Source organism: Aquila chrysaetos, chromosome 6 (assembly GCF_900496995.4).
Source record: "Aquila chrysaetos chrysaetos chromosome 6, bAquChr1.4, whole genome shotgun sequence".
NCBI lineage: Eukaryota > Metazoa > Chordata > Aves > Accipitriformes > Accipitridae > Aquila > Aquila chrysaetos.
This window is the reverse complement of record NC_044009.1, coordinates 1,818,151-1,836,491: the sequence shown is the minus strand read 5'-3', so window position 1 is coordinate 1,836,491 and position 18,341 is coordinate 1,818,151. Positions and strand designations below refer to the sequence as shown.

The window sequence follows — 18,341 nt, the reverse complement described above, 5'->3', positions numbered from 1 at the left end:
TGAATCCAACAATTCCCATCTGAAAAAAATAGCCTTTCCTGCCACTTAATCTGCCTTGAATCGGCATCTTTGTTAGAATTAATGTGGTCAAGTGCAATTCTCCTCAGGTAACAGACATAGCTGAAATAAACACAAAACCAAAATGTAATTCACGTTGCATTCCCCTGAAGAGGTCTATATATATAGTCATGTGAGGTGCAGCATAGAAAAGAATTAGATGTGAAACACTTTTTGTATTACTATTAACTGCGTTGAAAGCCAAATTCTGTGCTTTGTGTAATATTTGTTTGCAGTAGGCAACTGCTGGTGGGTGCTGAACAGTCTGTTCTTAGTCTTTTGAAGAGAGATTAAATAAATACACTTGTAACTAAACCCTCTTACTACTTATTCTCCCTTCTGTACTTAACTCTCAAACTTTGAAGGGCACAGAAGAGTGGTTAATCCCTGAGGTAGCACTGATTCTCTGACAAAGTTATCTTCCAAGATTACTCTTAAGATAGAAATAAAGCGTAATTGAACTATATATTCTCAGCTACAGTAAAAGCGGCGATTTATCTGTAGACTGATTTCACTTTAGCAGGTAAAATTCATGCAAAAATCAGGAGGGTTTCATTCAGTGATTTAGCCAGCTTTTACCTGGCTAAATGGCCAGAATAATTCAGTGGGTCATCTCTTAATGGCAAAGCTGCTTCTGTTAAGTGATTTTAATTTCCTTCCCTGTTGTTCAGATAATCAAAGCTTTTGCTAGCGGTGTGTTAACGAAATCTTCTGTGAAGCAAATGAATAGTGTGATTTGGCATTTCGTAAGCTAAACACTAGTAGTTGCTATCTTGCTTTCCAGTGATTTCTGTGCTAGAAAGAAAAGCATTTGCTGGAAGAGAATTTAAAATTCACTATGAAGTGTTGGCAGTTTCAAATATTATCCTTATATTAGAATGCTTACTGAGGAAAGCCACCCAAAACTCTCTATAGTAAAATGCTTGCTGAATTGGCTACCGTGATTTTTTTTTTTTTTTAATTAAAAATTAATACTTGTTACACTTTTAAGTGTAAATACTGAAAAATAGCCTATGGCAAAATGAAAAGGCACAGGATTAAAAACAGCTTAATTGTTTCTATGGATACATGTTTGCTATTTGGCAAAAAGTATTTTATACACTTTCTACAAGAATAAGCATCATTTTAAATATATCTCTGAAGGGAGGGACCCTGTAATTTTAACCATAACAACAGAATTTGTACTCCTAAAAATGTGATCTTTCTATCTAGTAATACCTCACTTTAAGGTCATGTTACAGTTGTTCTTTGGAGCAGAGGAACTCAAGTGCAGTAGGAGAGTGCAGCTTTCAATTAAGTTAGCAGCCGACAGGCATCTTAACATACAGCTCACTTTGTAACATATCAAGACAAATAGCAATCTCTTACAACAAAGCAGTAATCAAAGTGCAAGTATACAGACAGAACAAGAGTTTAAAACTAGCTCTAACCTGAATTTGGGAAGAATGCACCAGAAACATGAATGCTGGAAAACAGTTCAGTGAGACATCTCAAACAGGTTTGCTGAGTCTCAGAAGGTGTAGTTGTAAGACATATTAAAAGTATTGTTCCTTTCTGAAAAATAGATATATAGCTGTTTGTTGTTTGTTTTGTTTTGTTTTTTTTTTTATTTAAGAATTAGTCTTTGTAACCCTGATGCGGTATCTTAATAACAGTCAGGATGTCATTTGAAACAGTCATTTCTGTTCTGGAGCACACTGCGGCTTTCAGCACAGCCCATCGGTCACTGAGATACCTGTCTACTTCCCAGTGGAACTGCAAGAGCTTGAGTGCCGTAGTTTCCTTGATTCTCACCACAGTAGCTGCACCATTAGCCTTGGCTGTGACTGAATGGGAGAACAGCAGGCACATCATTGGCAAGAACTGTTTGTTGTGTCACCAGAGTATGCGTCATTCTCGCCAGTGTTCTTTTTGGTTACCACACTCTGCATTTCTCTACAGGATGCATGGCTGTGCCTTTTTTACAGTGGAACACCTCTGAGAATGCTTCAAAGTTCTGCAAAGATCCCATCACCCTAAACAAAGAGAAGGAACTTATTTATGTGGATACAGTGCATGGAGATTGTTGCTCTGGAAAACAGAAAGCCACGTCCATAAAATGATTTAGAGTCTCCTAACTCAATTGCTGTCTCAGAATACAGGATACTTGATGCAAGAAAAATATAGCTAATACGACTAATGAAATGCTAGAACAAACAGTGGGTCTGGGTTTTGGTCCATTCTCTGTAGGTTGGCAAATTCACTAGGCCAAGTAAAGGAATGTACTCTTCAGCAGTGTCCTACAAGCTATGGGAGAAATTCTGAAAGTTAGTCTACATTTATCTTGTCTGTTAGAATATAGCTGCTAGCAATGAGCCACTCCTTCCTTTTGCGCTGCAATGGGTTGAACCAAGTAAGTTATCAATTAGTAAATCAGTTAGTAAAACCCACCTGTATTTCAGAGGGCTGTGAACATCTGTCTTTATTGACTGGCTAGCATATTCTGGTCTGTAGGAACCACACCAAACCTAGACAAGGAGGATTAATAATCAGTGGGTCAGTATTACAGGGAATTCAGTTTGGGGACCTTCTCACTGTTTTTCAAAGTTTTCCCTAAGAGCCATCCCAATTTGTTACAATATAGCTGGAGTACATTTTATAGCAGAGGCAGAATAGATACAGTTATTTACTAATTAGTTTTTGTTTTACAGAGTTCTTGGATCAAGATCTGATGCTTTGGGATAGGTATATTAGCTCTTGATTTCACCCATGTGTTCCTTCAAACAGATGAGCTGAAGTCTGAGAGTCTGAGGCACAACACTAAGTATGTTGGCCTACTGTCAAACATTTAACCTATTGTTAAATATTTGTTACTCTAAGAGTGTACACATATGGGAGTTTCTTATCCAGGCTGAAGGGTGAAATTCAACTCGGCAAACTTATTGTTTCTGCATTGTAATAAAGTGATATAGAGGAAAATAAGTGGATTCTGTAGCGACATCTGTGATCTGAATATGTATTCCTATTTCAAGGCTGCTGGCTTTGTATTTCTCAGGCATTCAGTTTTCTCCGTCACTTGTTAAAAAATTGATGAAACCCTGTCTGTATCAAAAGCAAAAGGAGTTTTGTCATAAATGTTAGTGGAACCGATATTTACATGAAATGGCAAGCTCTTGAAGGTTGTTTTCCTCCATAAGTTGTTGTCTGACATGCCTTTTTGTTGGTAGATGCCCTGTTTCTCTGTATCCTCACTCCAGCAGGTTTCAGTAGTGCCCTCAGAAACGTTACTGAAAACTCTTTCCTCTAATCACTAACCCATCTTTTTCACATCTCTCTTGAGGATCTTTTGATGAGTGCATTCAATGGTGAATCACTGTCCAAGTGGAGCTTGGGACTGATTTTCTCTCTAACCTTTAAGATAACCTAATTTATCCTTCCGTTCTTACCTGGGCAAAGTTGAGGAAGAAAAGCTGTTTGTGGGACAGATTCAGTCCAGGCAACTTTGGCTCCTTCCCTTCCCGTTCCAGCCATTTTAAGTAGGCCTAGAAATGATCATAGATTCAATTCAGAGAAGCTGCAGGATGGCCTATTCAGGCATGATGGGTATTATGAATGTTATTTTGGGGTGAGGGATTTTAGTCACAATGTATATGAACCCAACACGTCTTCCCTTCTATATTTGTGTAGTTTTTATCTTTCTAATACAAGTAGTACAGCCAATTTTATGAAAAAGCTGTCATCGTAAGTACTCTGTTGACTTTTCTAGCAAAAAAACCAAACCACAAAGATAATTTGCATTCAGCTTCTTAAGTATGGTAATCTCTGAACTGAAAACTTATAAAACAGGAAAAAGTGCCAAACTCTCATATGCAAGTGGAGTTTTATAGTAGTGGTTATTGTTGGCCAGTTGACCTTCACTGCGAGAAGCTATGCCTGTTCTTCACGGAGTCACCTGGAGATCTACTCTGAATTTCTTCAGCAAGGTGGCACACGCCGTTTTAGCGAAAGGCACGCCACATCGTGAGCTTTCACTGACTTTTTCTATAGGAATTTGTATCTGGAAATAAAGTGTTAAGTCTTCTCCACAGTTCTGTAGTGATGATTTTTATCTCTTCAGGTAACTGCTCATAAAATAGCAGATAATAACCTTGCTCAATGTTAAATCCATTACCTGTTATTGTTACACATTAATTGGCCAATTTTCTTTTTTTAGGTATATTGACATAATGGAGACAAGTTAATGTGTCCTCATGCTGGTTAATTTCAAACGTTCTATTACCTTATCCTCTTAGTTGCTGAGATAGTCCCAAAGCACACAAAATACAAAAGGTGGAGGTGAGGGTAAAAATACATTCAGCACCAGAGAACATCAGAGGATTCTGTATGCAGGCAGTTTATGTCATACCATACTACTCTTCCCCATTTGTAATAGCTTTTAGAAGCAAGTACATATTCACTTTAACTAAGTAATTAATTTTAACGGTATCCCTCAGAGTCAGAATCATCAGTTTAGATTTCTGAAAATTCAGGATGGTCTTCTATAAACACCCTTAACTGTTGCCATATTCACAACACCAGAGATAAAAAGTTTTACCATGACATCTGTTAGGATTATTTGTAGAAAAGAACATTCCATGCTCACACCTGAGCTCCACATGGAAAGAGCCTTTGTGCCGACAACTACTGTGTTGCTATTCATAATGATGGTTTGTAAGCCTGGAGGGTTAAAGATACTGGACTTCCCTGAGTCTGGAAGCTGACTTCCTCTGGTAGAGCAGGAAAAATAAGGTGATATGCAGTAGTGTTTATAACAGGTAAAAACCATGCCAAACAAAATAGTTTTTCAACCACAGCATGGAGGTCGTGCTCTGAAATATCAGTTGCCTTTCTCTTGGTTTGAAAATAGCTGACTGGTTGAAGCAACCTTTTACCTTGGAAAGCAGCAGGCAGTTCTGAGGTTATCAATCCTTGCATTTTTATTCTGCTTTCTAGCTGCATGGAAAATAAATAGCAGCACGGTAGAAGGGACTTCTTTGTGTTATTTTCCTAAAGCTTATAAAACACATAAAGAAAGCAACAAAAGGAGCTAGGCTTTTAGGGGCAGGTATTTTGGTAGATATGATCTGTGTCCCTCTTGGGAAAGAGATGGTATTTCCATCTATTCTTTTCATGTCCTACCTGACGTGTCACTTTTGAGATCAAAGATGAAAAGCGTGAGAGAAATCAACTTGGAAAAAACAGTCGCTCTGCTTCGTAATATCACCAAACTGTGTGGCCAAGAAATTAGTGCTCTCTTGCCATGTGACAAGCTGTTTGAAGTTGTAGCTGCCATTTTCAGAATTAAGGGCTTTAGAAAACGGAGGGTGTTTTACCTTTTTCCTAGCTAATAGTGTGCCTATTTAGGAACACTGCCCTTGTTTACCTGAGACAGAAGTATGCAGCATCAAGGATTTTAGTACATCAAAGTATAGCTAGGAGAATTAGGTGGTGGTCTGCTGGGTGCAAGAATGCCAGCAATCCTACACTGTGATTGGATCTGTGGGGACATAAGCTTCTAGACATATAATTGAGGCTTTTAAGTTTTTTAATATGGTACTTTACATGCTAATTATCAGGTTTTTTATGTCAGAATAAGTAACCCCATTGCTGAATCCCAAGGGTAAAGTTAACTCACAGTATATTTGAAAGTTACCTTATAAGCCTGTCGGACTCCTCCATTATCTGCAATATTTTCTCCTAATGTGCTTATTCCACTGACCTATTAAAGAATAATCATTAATTTACTCTACAGTCAGTAACATTAGCAACCCTAAGAACCACAAGCTGAAGCAGTCATACATCACAGATAGACAGTCGTGTCTGGAACAGAAAGAAGCAGTGACTTTGTGCTAGGGCAAAGAAAGGAGAGAATGAAAATAAAAAATTAATAGGGTAAAAGCTGTAGATTAGAATAGTGAAAATATATACAAATATAACATGAACAGAGTATGGGCTACTGGGCAGAACATATGCTAGCAGGACTGGCAAAATACAGTAGCAAACACCAGATTCCCCCCCCCTTGCAAAAACACCTCAAAGTGTCTGACAGAAAAAGCACACATGGGCCCATTTCACCATTAACCCAATTGCACATGGATATTGCTGGTTTTCTAGGCTACACTAGTATCCCCAATTTACAAGAAACAACCCCTGTATCTTATTTCCAGAACAACTAGCCTGTAGTATGTGGGGTTTTATGCTTATCGTCTGTAGAGATTCTCCATTTACATTATTTTTCTGTCTAAAAAACTAGTGGTGTGAAAACAGTTGGTTTTACTTACATTTTGTCCTCCAGCAAGCTCCCATGTGTAGTTCCCATACTGATAAACCATGCAACGAGACTGCTCCTTGAAATGCATAGCTGAGAAATTGCTCCACCAGTCAAACATATTTCCATCTTTATCAAAATTCCTACCTGTACAAAAGTCCAAGAAAAGAGGAAAGTTTTGAGTGAGAGTATGTTAGAGCAACCATTCTTCCAGTATGTTAGAGCTGCACTTCCTCCCCTCTTTACTCCTTTGATTTAGATGGTCTGTGCTACAGAGATTTATCAGAAATGTTTTTGGCACAGTCGATTCTGCTTTGGCACAAGGGAATGGACAAGATCAATTGCGGTCCTTTCATCTCTATTCTCCATTATTCTGTGATTTCCTGTTCAGTCAGCAGCCCCAACTTCAGTTACAGCACTAAGGCCTAATTTTATTTCAAACTGGATTATGCAGACATCATGTAACAAAACTTTCCACCACCTTTGAGGTGCCTAAGGTGCTTATTCTGTATGTCCATGTGACAGAACTGAGGCTCATAAAGAATTAATTACTTTGCCACACCAGGAGAAAGCTGGAATTGCAGTTCTGGTGTTTGCGTTCTCAGCTCTCTGGCTAGAGCTGCTTTTTCTTCACTATAGGTCTAGATTTCTGAGGCTATATTGTATGCTTATGTGTAATCTGCATGAGCTTTCTTAACATAAAAAAAACACACTGAAGAAAATCCATGTATAAGAAATTACTGGCTTACAGTATCAGATGTGAGTTTTTGCCCAAAACTATTTTACATAGCATTCTAGAAAGATAATAAAGTCAATTTATTTCAAACGTTCATGTTGAAAAAAAAAGCCTCCTGTGATTTCAAGACAGTCCTGACAGCTCTTCCATCCCAAGAATGTAGTTCACAGATTTCAATTTACTTTAGGAGCCAGTATAGCTGCTTGCATTGTATTTCCAATCTGATGATGCTGTAAAAGTAACAGCTTTTACTGAGAATTGTCATTGACTCAATTTATTTTTAACATCTGCTTACTTCTTGTGTGACCTGCTTAGTTTATGAAACATTTACTGCAAAATGTTCAACAGAATGTTAATAGTGTGCTTGTATCGCTCCCAGTAGCGGGTATGTGATTGTGTGTGCATCGATAGTTCAGTCACAGCAGCGTGTAACTTTGATTTCTTACGGTGTAATGAGTGCAATTGAAAGAATACTGTTTTCTCAGTTATCTTCTCACCATTGTCATCAAACCCATGAGTAATTTCATGCCCAATAACCATCCCGATCCCTCCAAAGTTCAGGGCTTGTGGTTGGTGTTTGCTGAAGAAGGGGGGCTGTAGAATCCCAGCAGGAAAAACTGCAGAGGGGAAGAGAGAGGGAGATGCTGTAAGATGGCTTTATTTTTGCATACTTTGCAGACAGATTGTTTGCTTGGTTTAAGGATCAGGAAGAAACATAAAATGATTAGAAACAACATCATGCCTCCTCATGTGAGATTGTTTCTCTCGATAAATGGAAAATGACAAGTTAATGAAGGTTTAATTTAGCACATCTGCAACTACAATATCTCCTTGTTTGAGAACCAAGCATCATTTACATTTCAACTTTAGCCTAATTTGGTCCATAATGTATGCTGCAGTAAGTCAAGAACAAAATGTTTAGTTAACTGTCTTTTGGAGATAGGTACAGTTTATGTTTTAGAACCATTTTATAGGGGAACTCATGGATGTTTTATTGCTTTATTTTTGTTAAAGAAAGGTTAGCAATCATATGCTGATTACCAACAATACTCAGTGTGTAAAACTGTACGCACAGTAGTAATTCCTACAGACCACCAAGTGCACTTGGATGCCAGTCGAGGGCAGGGGGTGGGGAGGCATAGGAGGTCTAGCCTTCTCCAGTCTGCTGGCAAAAACCTTATATATGATCAATGGGACTTAGTCTTCATCCCATCTACCTAAGATGAAAAGCATATATGCTTCTAGAGGATTTAAGACTGCAAGCAACTCATTCTAATAAGATACTTTCTAAGAAGTGAGATACTGAAATTACATAGCAAATATTTCATTTCAAGACAAAAACCTTTTTGACTATATGGAAGGTTTTATCCATACAATTTTAGGGAGAAATATGTAAGACAGCCTGCAGTAAGACAGAAGCAGGAAACTGAAAGCAGTATGGAAAATTATTTTCCTCAAACTAGAGACAGGGAGAAACAGGATTTAACCAACATCCACACTATTGCGGGTAGCTGTGCTTGGACTTTTGGCCTGCATGTTCATCTTCAAGTTGCTTAAACCAGTTACTTCCATATTACTTACAAGGGCAAAGTTGTAGGGGAACCAGTCTTCTTTAAGACCCGAGTTCCCTGCCTGGAAAGCTGGCTCACAGCTGATTACTATCAGCATAAAACCACTGTGGATGAACAGGGAGCCTGAGCTTGACTACAAGTATAGCTCCAAGACAGTATGTACTAGCAAGCTGAGGAAGTACCCTGCTATGGCTGAAGGAGTGGTCACAGCTTTTACTGTACCTGTGATATGGAGGTAAGTGGAAGCTACACAAATGGAAAACAGCCCTTTTTGATGAGGCCAGAGGGCTAAGTTATTGGCGCTTTGGGTGTTTCTGGTTTTAGCCATTATCTAAGTTTTCCCTTGTGATGGTTGGTTGGTTGGGTTGTTTTCTGTTTCTGGCCTTTGCCCTGTGAGCAGGATACAGTTGCTGTCTGGTCTAAAAAAAGGCATGAATTTTTCCTCTTATGGTATTTGGCAGTACTTGGATGGCAGATCTTCCTGGCAGTCTGGGAATTTGAATAAGCACTACTTAGTAGAAATTATTTGGTTCCTCTCCTGTTTGAGGTGCTCAGAAGTCAGCAAAGACTCTGCATCTGCAGGCTTAACCTGAACTACTGGTCACCTGCAGCAGCTTGGAGATCGAGGAGCATGGGGAGCCAGACAGGTTCACTATGTTTTAAGTCTGAAGATCTTCTCTGCTAAGAACAAGAAAGGTCAGCCTAGCAACTCTGCAAAAACTTGCAGATCTGACATGCTGTAAGCAGAGGCAGGTTTCTTCAGTCTGGTATTCCTCTTATCAACATAATTTAAGTACCATCTGTACAGATAGCAAACTGGAGAGCTGCCCATATGTTTATCAGGGATGTGGAAACATGAGTACAAACAGCCCAGAATACACAGTGAGCATTCTCTGGTCTCTGAAGCTGGCACTCGTATAGTAGCAGCTACTGTCTCAGGCCTTCAAACATAAGGCTGTTCCAATTACAGTATATAAGCTATGCCTGCCAAGTTGGGGGGGCAGAGTGGGGAAAGCTGAATAGTCATCAACAAAGCAACTGCTTGAAAAGAACAGCCTGTCTACCTTGCCCAGAATTTCCATAAGGGCACAGGCAGGTTTGCCTCTGGATAGCAGACTTGCACCCTTGTAGTGCAAAAAATGATTAATTATTTCCATGCAGCTGTTTAAAACTGTCGTAAACCTACCTATCTGGTTCCGATTGGGGGAATAGAATGCATTGACCACTGCAGCTCCAATTATCCATCTAAAAATAAACGTTGCACACAAAGTTAGTAATGTTGTTTTATTTATTTTTTAGACATTCTGTTTATTGAATTATTATTGTTAAAAAATGCAGGCTGCATATAAGGAAATGATTGAGGTAGGGAAGAAGGCTGCCATTGAACACAGCTGTAAATAAATACTAATACCAGGAAATAACTGTCTCATTTATGGGCGTCTTTCATCCAAAACAATGCCAAGTGAAACTAAGAAATGCTTTTGCTCTTGAATGTTGAACAGCCACTTTGGGGTGGAATGTGGTAACTGTTTACCAGCTCATCTTAATCCTATCTGAGCTTGAGAAGAAACAATAGTTTACATTCAAAAGAAAACTAGCATTTAGAGGATGTTTTGAGCAGCAGAAGGCAGTTACTCAAATCAGAAGTTAGGACCCAACTTGTCTGTTGAAAAATCAGAAAAAATATCTGTCTGTGATTATTCAGTTTTAAATATCTGCATTTGGAGTCCAATATTTCATAGATGATGAGTGTGAACTTTGGGAAGTAATTTTTGAGCAGGCTACTTTTGGAAACTCTCTCCAATACCTCTAACTTTTTATTCTTTGTATTTTTCTTTCTCTTCCCCTTCTCTTCTACATTGTGTACTCTCCTTTTGAGTTAAAACCACTTCACAGGAAGAGGGATAGAAAAAATGAATAGGCTTTGCAACAATTAACTTGACTCATGCTTCCCTCTGGAGAGTTTTTGTTTGCTTGCTTATTAATAACTCCTGTGTTATTTCATGTTTTGTGAAGAGGTGTTTGAAATTCTTACTGGAATCTACTTTCCTTTGTCACAAGACATCTCTTCCAGCATCACACAGGCTGGAAGCCTACTAGTGAACAATGCATCCAGTTGGCATTAGCTTCCTTACTTCTGCCGCCCATTACAGTGGATCTGACACTAATGTATTCAGCAGCAGCTTTGCCAGTTAGCTTCCTGAGACAGACACCTCCAACGCAGCTAACCGGACTATTAAAAGTTCAGATCGGCTAACTCATAGCTCTGGAAATCAGGTTGTATTCCAAGGCATTTGTTGCTGAACATGCAAGCTGGGGCTTCTGGGACATACCCATGTCATGGACTGGCCAGAACTCAACTGCACTTTGAAGGACTGGAGGGGTTGTCCTGGTGATGTTGTGTAGTAATGCTTCTTACTGGTTAGTGATGCCAGCTGCTCACCTTGGAGATGTTAGTAACAACTTATGAACATGTCACTCTTATTTGGTTGTTTTAAGACTAGCACTAGCTGAAGATCTGCCTGAGAGTGAAAAACTGTGAGGTAACAGCTAGGGCAATAGAGGTGAAGACCTGAGACTTACTCAGGATGCATTCATGGAATCAAAGAAGGGATCACGAAGCAGCCAAATCTGCACCTATGACAGGAAGTTCCTGAAAAATACACTTATACTTTACTAGGTACAGTGTGAAGTAACCGGCTGGGAATAGACATAAATTAGATCTGGTGCTCAACTTCCCCAAGATTGGGCATATTGCCAACAGAATTCTGGCCAGAATATTTTAAACTTTTTTCCCCTGAATATAAATTTTCAGAACTTCCATTATATTGTTTATCTCATCTCCTCCTTGCTGAGTTGTCAGAAAGATCTGTCACTGCTTTTGTGTGAAGTAGTTGCAATGTTAACACCTGAATGTGAAGCAGTTTGATGAAGGATTAGAGAGTCCAAGAGAACTGGATGAACTACCACAAGAGACAATGAACTACTTGTTTAATTCCATGAAATAACTTATAAGATCTCAGACATAAGTATTCTCGGCTATCTACAGCATAGGACTGAAACACAATAACTATTATTTCAGAATTTAGATTGTGTCTGTAGCATGCAGTCTGGAAACTTACATATCTTGGTCAACTCTCTCTCGAAGTTTTTTCAAGCTCTTTTGGGCTCCCGCTCTCAGGTTTTCCAGAATGTTTTCAAAGTAGTTGTGTTCACTGAAGTTTAACTAAAGAAACAGATATCCAAGTGTGTTAGTGAGCTGTGCAGAAAGAAGAATTCCCCATACCACTGAACGTATCTTCTAAAAAACGTTTTGATTGCAAGGTATCACTTAATAGTTAGCTCTTTGCGTGAACTTATTTATTAAAATGTTCAACACAATCAATTTTGTATGCTGTCCAGTCACTTGGAAATGACAGTTGCACAGGTGTTAGTATTCCAAGTGGCAAGAAAATAAGTGCAGGCTTTTATATTGAGGTACTTATTGAGGTATGCAGAGCATACTTACATTGGCATATTCCTGATCTAGTTTTTCATTCTGATCTTCCAAAATATAATCTGGATAGCCTATTTGTTCTTTAATTGCCATTGCCTAGAAGAAAAGAGTATAATGTTTCCTCTTAATTGTGGTTTTTGTTGGTGTGGTCTTTTTTTTTTTTTTTTTTTTAAGTTTCAAAACATAATAGTTCAAATTCTTTATTGCTATTGTCCACCTGTTTGTGAGAAACTGGATGCAAATATTTAAAGACCTTGTTCAAATGCATCCTATTGCCTAGTGAGAGGGTTTTGTTTTGGTTTTTTTTTTTTTAATATGGAACATAGAGTCTTCCTCTCATCTCCTCGTGTCCAGCCACTATGGTAGACTCACAGACCCTACAGCACCATCTGACATGGATTGGGCTTAACCATCATTTAGTGCCTTTTGGGTTTTTTTCCTTGCTATTAGAACAGTGCTGATGGTCCTAAAGTCCATGAAGAGTTTGAAAAGTTTTTTGGGGGGGAGTGCATTGTGTTCGGTTGTCGTTCTAACTGACACATTTTGTGCCATCTTCTCTCCTCATTTATAACATGGTTCAAAAGACTCATTAAAGGAAATAAAAATATATGTGAGCTAACAAAGGATTAAAAAGAAAAGGACAATGTAATAGGATAATGGATAACAGGATAGTGAACATCAAAGGTTTTTTTTTCCTCTCATTTGTAGAGGAACTGGGAATAGTGAGGCTACAAAATTCCTAAGATTTCATATTCATGACGAAATACTGAAGTTCCTTGTTGTCTCTGACCTTCTCACGAGCTTTCTCTTTAGATGCCTCATCCATCCACTGTAACTCATCTAAAGTCTCGATGAATGCTTCACGAATCTTATCTATTAAATCTCGGACCTAAAAGAGAGGCAGTAAGAAATTAATCATTTATATGCTATTTTTCCCAGGCACAGCTAAGGAGGGCTGAAAAGCTTCCTACTGAAAGATGATGTCCCCAGATTCTATGCTCTAAACTGTGGTACTCAGCTTTAAAAGAGCATCATAAATGAGTTCTTATGCCTTCTGACTCTTGGGTGATTGATGATATCTTTAACAGACAAAATAGGTTGGGAGATCAGGTGGGAGGGGAACAGGCACTGTAGACATTGTGGATGTACAATAGTATGAAGGGTAAACTACATACCATCCTCTTGCTCTCACCAGCAAATGCCTCTCTGACATACATTGCTCCCACTGCGTTCTCCATGTTGTTGTTGACATAACTCACGCACTCCCTCCAGCGGGCTTCTTCCAGTGTTGTCCCATAAAGTGCCTGTAACACAAAACGCCACAGGATTAATTCTGCCTACGCATCGCTTTTCTAAATCTTTGCCTAAAGAGGAGGTTAACCTAAGACTAAGGTTTCCATTGTTGTGACTGCTGTTCTTAGATTTGTTTGGGGATTATGTGACATAATCATGTCATGGTGTTGACAAGGACTTGACTTGGTGACTTTGGGACTCTTCCAGTACTATGCTCTATGGCCTTTTTAGGAAGAGAGGAAATACCTTCCTGTAGCTGGCCCGAGCATCCTTGAAACGTCGACTCAAGCTGCTGACTCGATCAATCACCAGTCGCCAAATGAGGTAGTTCTGGATAGTGCTGCGTGGGAAAGCAAAACTGAGTTTAATCCCCTGATGAAAAAAAAAAAAACCCAACCACTAGTGCAGATAGTCAGAGGGAGATCTTAATTTTGAATGGAGATAAAGCAGATGATTGCTGCCAGTCATCAGTTTTATAGCATCTACAGGTAACTGTTCTTATTTAACAGGCTGGCTAACTGTAGAGGCATCCAGGCTGAGGACTGTACTACCATATCTGTTCAGGGATTAAGTGGGGTTTTTTGTTTGTTTGTTTTTCCCCTTCTAGAGTGTAAAAAGAGCTAAGCCTATGATGTATTTTTCCTTCCCATTTAACCTTTTCTAAGCATGTGAGCAGGTGAGACACAGACTACCACAGTAGTTTGGGACCCTGGGACCTTAGAAGACATTACCCATGTTTTACAGTGAAGTGGAAGATCTGGCAGAACTAGCAAGTGGGCCTAATAATTTACATTTCCACAATACTTCCGTTACTTTTGTCTTGGATATTCTCCAGTTTCTTTACCTTGCTGAGTACTTTGAGATAATTGCTTTCAGCTCTTGCAGATAGGGCATGCCATATACAACAACCTCTTCTTCTGGGTCAACCTGAACACTTACTGAAGACATGACACCTTGGATGAAGAAGGTCCAGTTAAATTCCTAGGCAAACAGAAAGACAGATATCAATGTCAGGTGTTTAAGTGTCTTAGTAACTGTCTGGACTTTCTGCAGTCTGTGGGATTGAATGTAGCTGCAGTGTTGTTCAGTAGAAAAATGCTTTTTAAGAGACTCTGAGGACAAGATTAAGAATGGGAATGACTTTATACCTCTCTTTGTTGCATCATGGATCGTTTCACGAAGCCATTTCCAATTAGCATGGTAATAAGAGGAGGCTGAAAGTATTAGACTGCTCATTAAGCACTTACGTTCAATGCAAACTTTTCCTGTAGCTCTTTTAAGGTCATTTTGTTGTACAACAAGGTTACATCATGCCTTTCTTCTGCTGGGGTAGTTGCCTGAAGACATTCACAAAGTTATTACTAGAATCAACTGACACAAGTGTCAATGGCTGAAATTGCATGCATGCACATATACACGCTCAAATAATATGTGACTAAACCACTTTATTTTGGAAAAGAAAGCTCACATGATGGTGTCTGGTGCTGCTTTCTAAACTTCAGTACAGGAACTCAGGACCCAGTATTCAATAATGTTTCAGTAATATGTTGAGCCAAGCAGTTCCCTCTATCCTCTTTAGAATGGAAGACTAAGCTCTTAGAGATTTTTAGGGTACTGTAGACTTCTAAGGATGCAAGGGAGCTAGCCCTGGTGTTATCATAGTGTATGTTTAGCAGAAGATTATCCTGCTTTAGGAGACTTCCAAAAATAAATATGGCTAGGACTAGAGCAGACACAGTAGCAGTGTATGCAGTAGACATAATTATACACACAGAGGCTCTGATTTCTGGGCTGCTCACGGCAAAAGTCATCTTCCCCCTGCATTCTTTGAGGCTGCGGGTTTTCTGCTATATTGAAAACTGCTGCACAAAACAGCAGGAGACTCTCCCCCTCACCCCTTGCCCCTGCAACACCCTGAGAAGTTCTTGATTTCTGTACTTACATTTGCAATCTCTGTTTCAAACTCCATAACCCTAGCCATTTCCTCTTGGACAAAGGAATCGTCTTTAGACACGTTCTTGTCTTCCCGGATCATTTTGGCAATGGTGATCATGAACTGCAGGTAAGCTTCTCTCACCTGCACACAAGAAAGAGAACATGTGTGTGGCACTGTGAAGAAAAGGTTTGCTGTCTAGCATTTTGCATTCAGCAAACCATTCTTTTGTTATTTTAGCTTTACAGTGTGCTGTGAAAAAGTTGGGTCCAGGGGTCACAGCCTCTGCCCTTGTCTCCAGTGGAACCCTCCCCACTCCATTTTCTCATCTCTCTTTTCCTGCTATAATAGATACTACTGCAATACCTAGGACCTCAGTTCAACCTGAAATACCTTACAGTGCAGTTGCCAGTCTCAAAATACATAGTGAAAGCAACACTTTCTGCTTCCCTGTGTAATCCAACGCTCTGGTGTTCTGAGTTAGAATTACTGCTTGAGCAAAAAGAAGCCTCTGTGTTTTGAGTTACACTATGGGAATAGTGATCCCTACTAGCCAAAATACCAGGGTAAACATGGAAGGCTTAAGTTCTCTGAAAGTAATACCGTAAATCTTCTAAACTCTGTTTTTACTGTCTGAAAGAAAAGCTCCGTCTCAGATGGTTCCCAGTGATACCTTTGCTTTATTTCTAATAGGAGGGTATGGCTGTGATTTATGTCTCAGAATGGACCTTGAAAAGATATTTGGCTGCTGAGGGAGTACTGATCTCTCGTACAGCAAAGCTTAACACTACTTATTCTTCCTGCATACTTTTCTTCCTCCATAGACCTTGGAAACCAGATAAATACAGTAACTGTGAAATTGAGTCTGGGCACTTACATGATGATGATGGTTTGTGTTTTTAGGCTGAATGCTGAGGCCTTAATCAGGCCAGACTCCCACAGGCCTCAGCAGGAGTTTTGCCAAAAGATGCTGGACTAAGCACAGGGGGAGTTTGGGTCATCAGAGTTTGGGTCATTGTCTGTGGGAAGCGAGCTGTTAAATAGCAAATAAAAAGGGGTTGTGTCTCCTCATCATTCATTAAGATTAAAAACACAGCCTTAGCCCTTCTTCTTTATAGCTTCAAATTAAAACTGTATTTAAGCAGTACTGATTTGCTTTTGCTAATTTAGGATTGGCTATGTATTGTACCTGATTTTCTACCTCCTACAAGTCAATCTAAGTCTGACTTTCATGCAACTGAATGAATCTTTTCTACTGTAACTTGCCACTCTATAGGTGAAACTTGTGGAATAGAATCCTAGTCCCAGTAGCTATCTGCAGTTCCCAACACAACTACATGGAGATTGTTTTGTGTCATGAGACAGATAATAGAAGTTGGCAGTTGATGTAGGTGTCCAGAGGGTCTGGAAACAATCTCATAAAAACTTCACAGGACTATATTTTGGACTGTATTACAGATGAGAATATAGTCAAATACATTGAAGTAAGAAGAAAACTATTCTCACTGATGTTTTCATCTCCATTTATAACCACTAGACAAAAGAGTCTAAAATGCTGATTGTTGTGTCTCTGTATTCCCTTCCATTCATGTTAGGAAAATCAGTTTGATGTTAGGCTGCAAATACTGTTTGTTAGTATGACATAATTGAGGCAAATAAAATGTACTAGAGCAGTATTTTCATCTTGGGAAATGGATAAATTATCTGCAACAGCTTTCTATGTATCTACAGAAACCCTCACGTTTTTGCTCTGAGAATTGGCAGAGTAAAGCAGCTAGAAAATAATCTCTCACAGTTTTCAGGTAATTTGGGGGAAAGGGGGAGTAAGTGGCAGCAGATTCTTACTAGCTGAGTATCTGTTCCATTAATATAGCTTTTGCTGCTCCACATAAAACACTTTTTATTTTTTAACTTCTTTCCTCTGAGTGAAAACGTGAAAAATTCTGAATGTTTTGGTGTTTAACAAAACGTATTTTGGTGTATTGTATGTTCAGATATGATCCAGTATGATAATTCTTCTCCCATATCTATAATCCATCTTTCCAGTACCTTGTGAAATCGTAGCCAGAACCAGTGGCTTTAGAAGAAGATATAAGCAAATCCAAGATAACCTGCCCTGAAAATGTGAACCTATCCTTCAAAATTAGAGACTGTTTTAAGCTCTAAAACACAACGATTTTATTTTCCCATAACGTTCTCATCTGTATGAATTGGCCAGTTTGGGGGCGGGGCTTGATATTTATACAGTTGTTCAGACCTTTTGTAAACTTTACAAAATTTTGGCATAACTAGGAAAAAATGTAGCAATGATTGTTACAGTCTAATTCTGATTGTTGCATAACATGAAGATTCATATATTTGAGTTTTCCAAAACACAGGGATAAGTAATAAAGTTGGTTTAGTAGCACATATTAAATAAATTAAAAGGAATACTTACTTTTTGATAGTTGCCCCCATTAAAGTAGTAATCCCTGGATGGCATTCCTAAACTTGGCTGGTCAATCTGAAGGAAATCATACATTTCTTTAGTTAGTGATGAAAAGGAACTGGTGTTGTCCAAAGGTATCCTTGAAAGGCAACACGAACTGTGCTACATGTGCCATCCTTTCAGTCTTGGAATGATGCTAGTACACTCTTACCAAATATCAGAGAACTTTAGCTTTCTAGGAACTGGGGTGAGGTGGAAGGTACAACTTTTGTCTCTGGATTTCTAGACAAGGACAGGATGGATACTTAGTTGGGATTATTAAGCAAAATCTTTCAGTAACCATTGAGATCTAAGAATAAATTCAAGCAACTTGGAAAAGAAGTTGCTTGACTTGAGGGCTAGACTTTATGCATAAACATACATGATCAAACTCTGAAATATTATTACATGTTTTAAAAACATGCTTTCCTGCTACATATTAAACCTCACCATCATTTTGCAAGTCACAAGAATTTATAACGCTTAAATACTGTAAATCAGC

At 38.9% G+C, this 18,341-nt stretch overlaps 1 protein-coding gene across 6 annotated transcripts in view; it reads right to left on the bottom strand.

Moving 5' to 3' along the window:
• Nucleotides 1–1,631: 1,631 nt before the first annotated feature.
• The window catches only part of MMEL1 (membrane metalloendopeptidase like 1), a 28,972-nt gene continuing 12,262 nt past the window's right edge, over nucleotides 1,632–18,341 (bottom strand). For 5 of the 6 annotated variants that reach the window (XM_030019386.2, XM_030019387.2, XM_030019385.2 and 2 more), the window contains 16 exons: nucleotides 17,810–17,875; nucleotides 15,382–15,516; nucleotides 14,687–14,776; nucleotides 14,284–14,420; nucleotides 13,686–13,779; nucleotides 13,322–13,450; nucleotides 12,937–13,035; nucleotides 12,159–12,242; nucleotides 11,773–11,876; nucleotides 9,837–9,895; nucleotides 7,577–7,696; nucleotides 6,357–6,490; nucleotides 5,729–5,794; nucleotides 3,483–3,578; nucleotides 2,488–2,564; nucleotides 1,632–2,072 (listed from right to left, as the gene is read on the bottom strand). In XM_030019386.2, the coding sequence (XP_029875246.1) occupies nucleotides 1,973–2,072; nucleotides 2,488–2,564; nucleotides 3,483–3,578; nucleotides 5,729–5,794; nucleotides 6,357–6,490; nucleotides 7,577–7,696; nucleotides 9,837–9,895; nucleotides 11,773–11,876; nucleotides 12,159–12,242; nucleotides 12,937–13,035; nucleotides 13,322–13,450; nucleotides 13,686–13,779; nucleotides 14,284–14,420; nucleotides 14,687–14,776; nucleotides 15,382–15,516; nucleotides 17,810–17,875 (1,590 nt within the window). In that variant the 3' untranslated portion in view covers nucleotides 1,632–1,972. Of the gene's footprint in view, nucleotides 2,073–2,487; nucleotides 2,565–3,482; nucleotides 3,579–4,967; nucleotides 5,029–5,728; nucleotides 5,795–6,356; nucleotides 6,491–7,576; nucleotides 7,697–9,836; nucleotides 9,896–11,772; nucleotides 11,877–12,158; nucleotides 12,243–12,936; nucleotides 13,036–13,321; nucleotides 13,451–13,685; nucleotides 13,780–14,283; nucleotides 14,421–14,686; nucleotides 14,777–15,381; nucleotides 15,517–17,809; nucleotides 17,876–18,341 lie in introns of all 6 variants that reach the window. The other variant, XM_041124649.1, reaches the window with a different exon arrangement.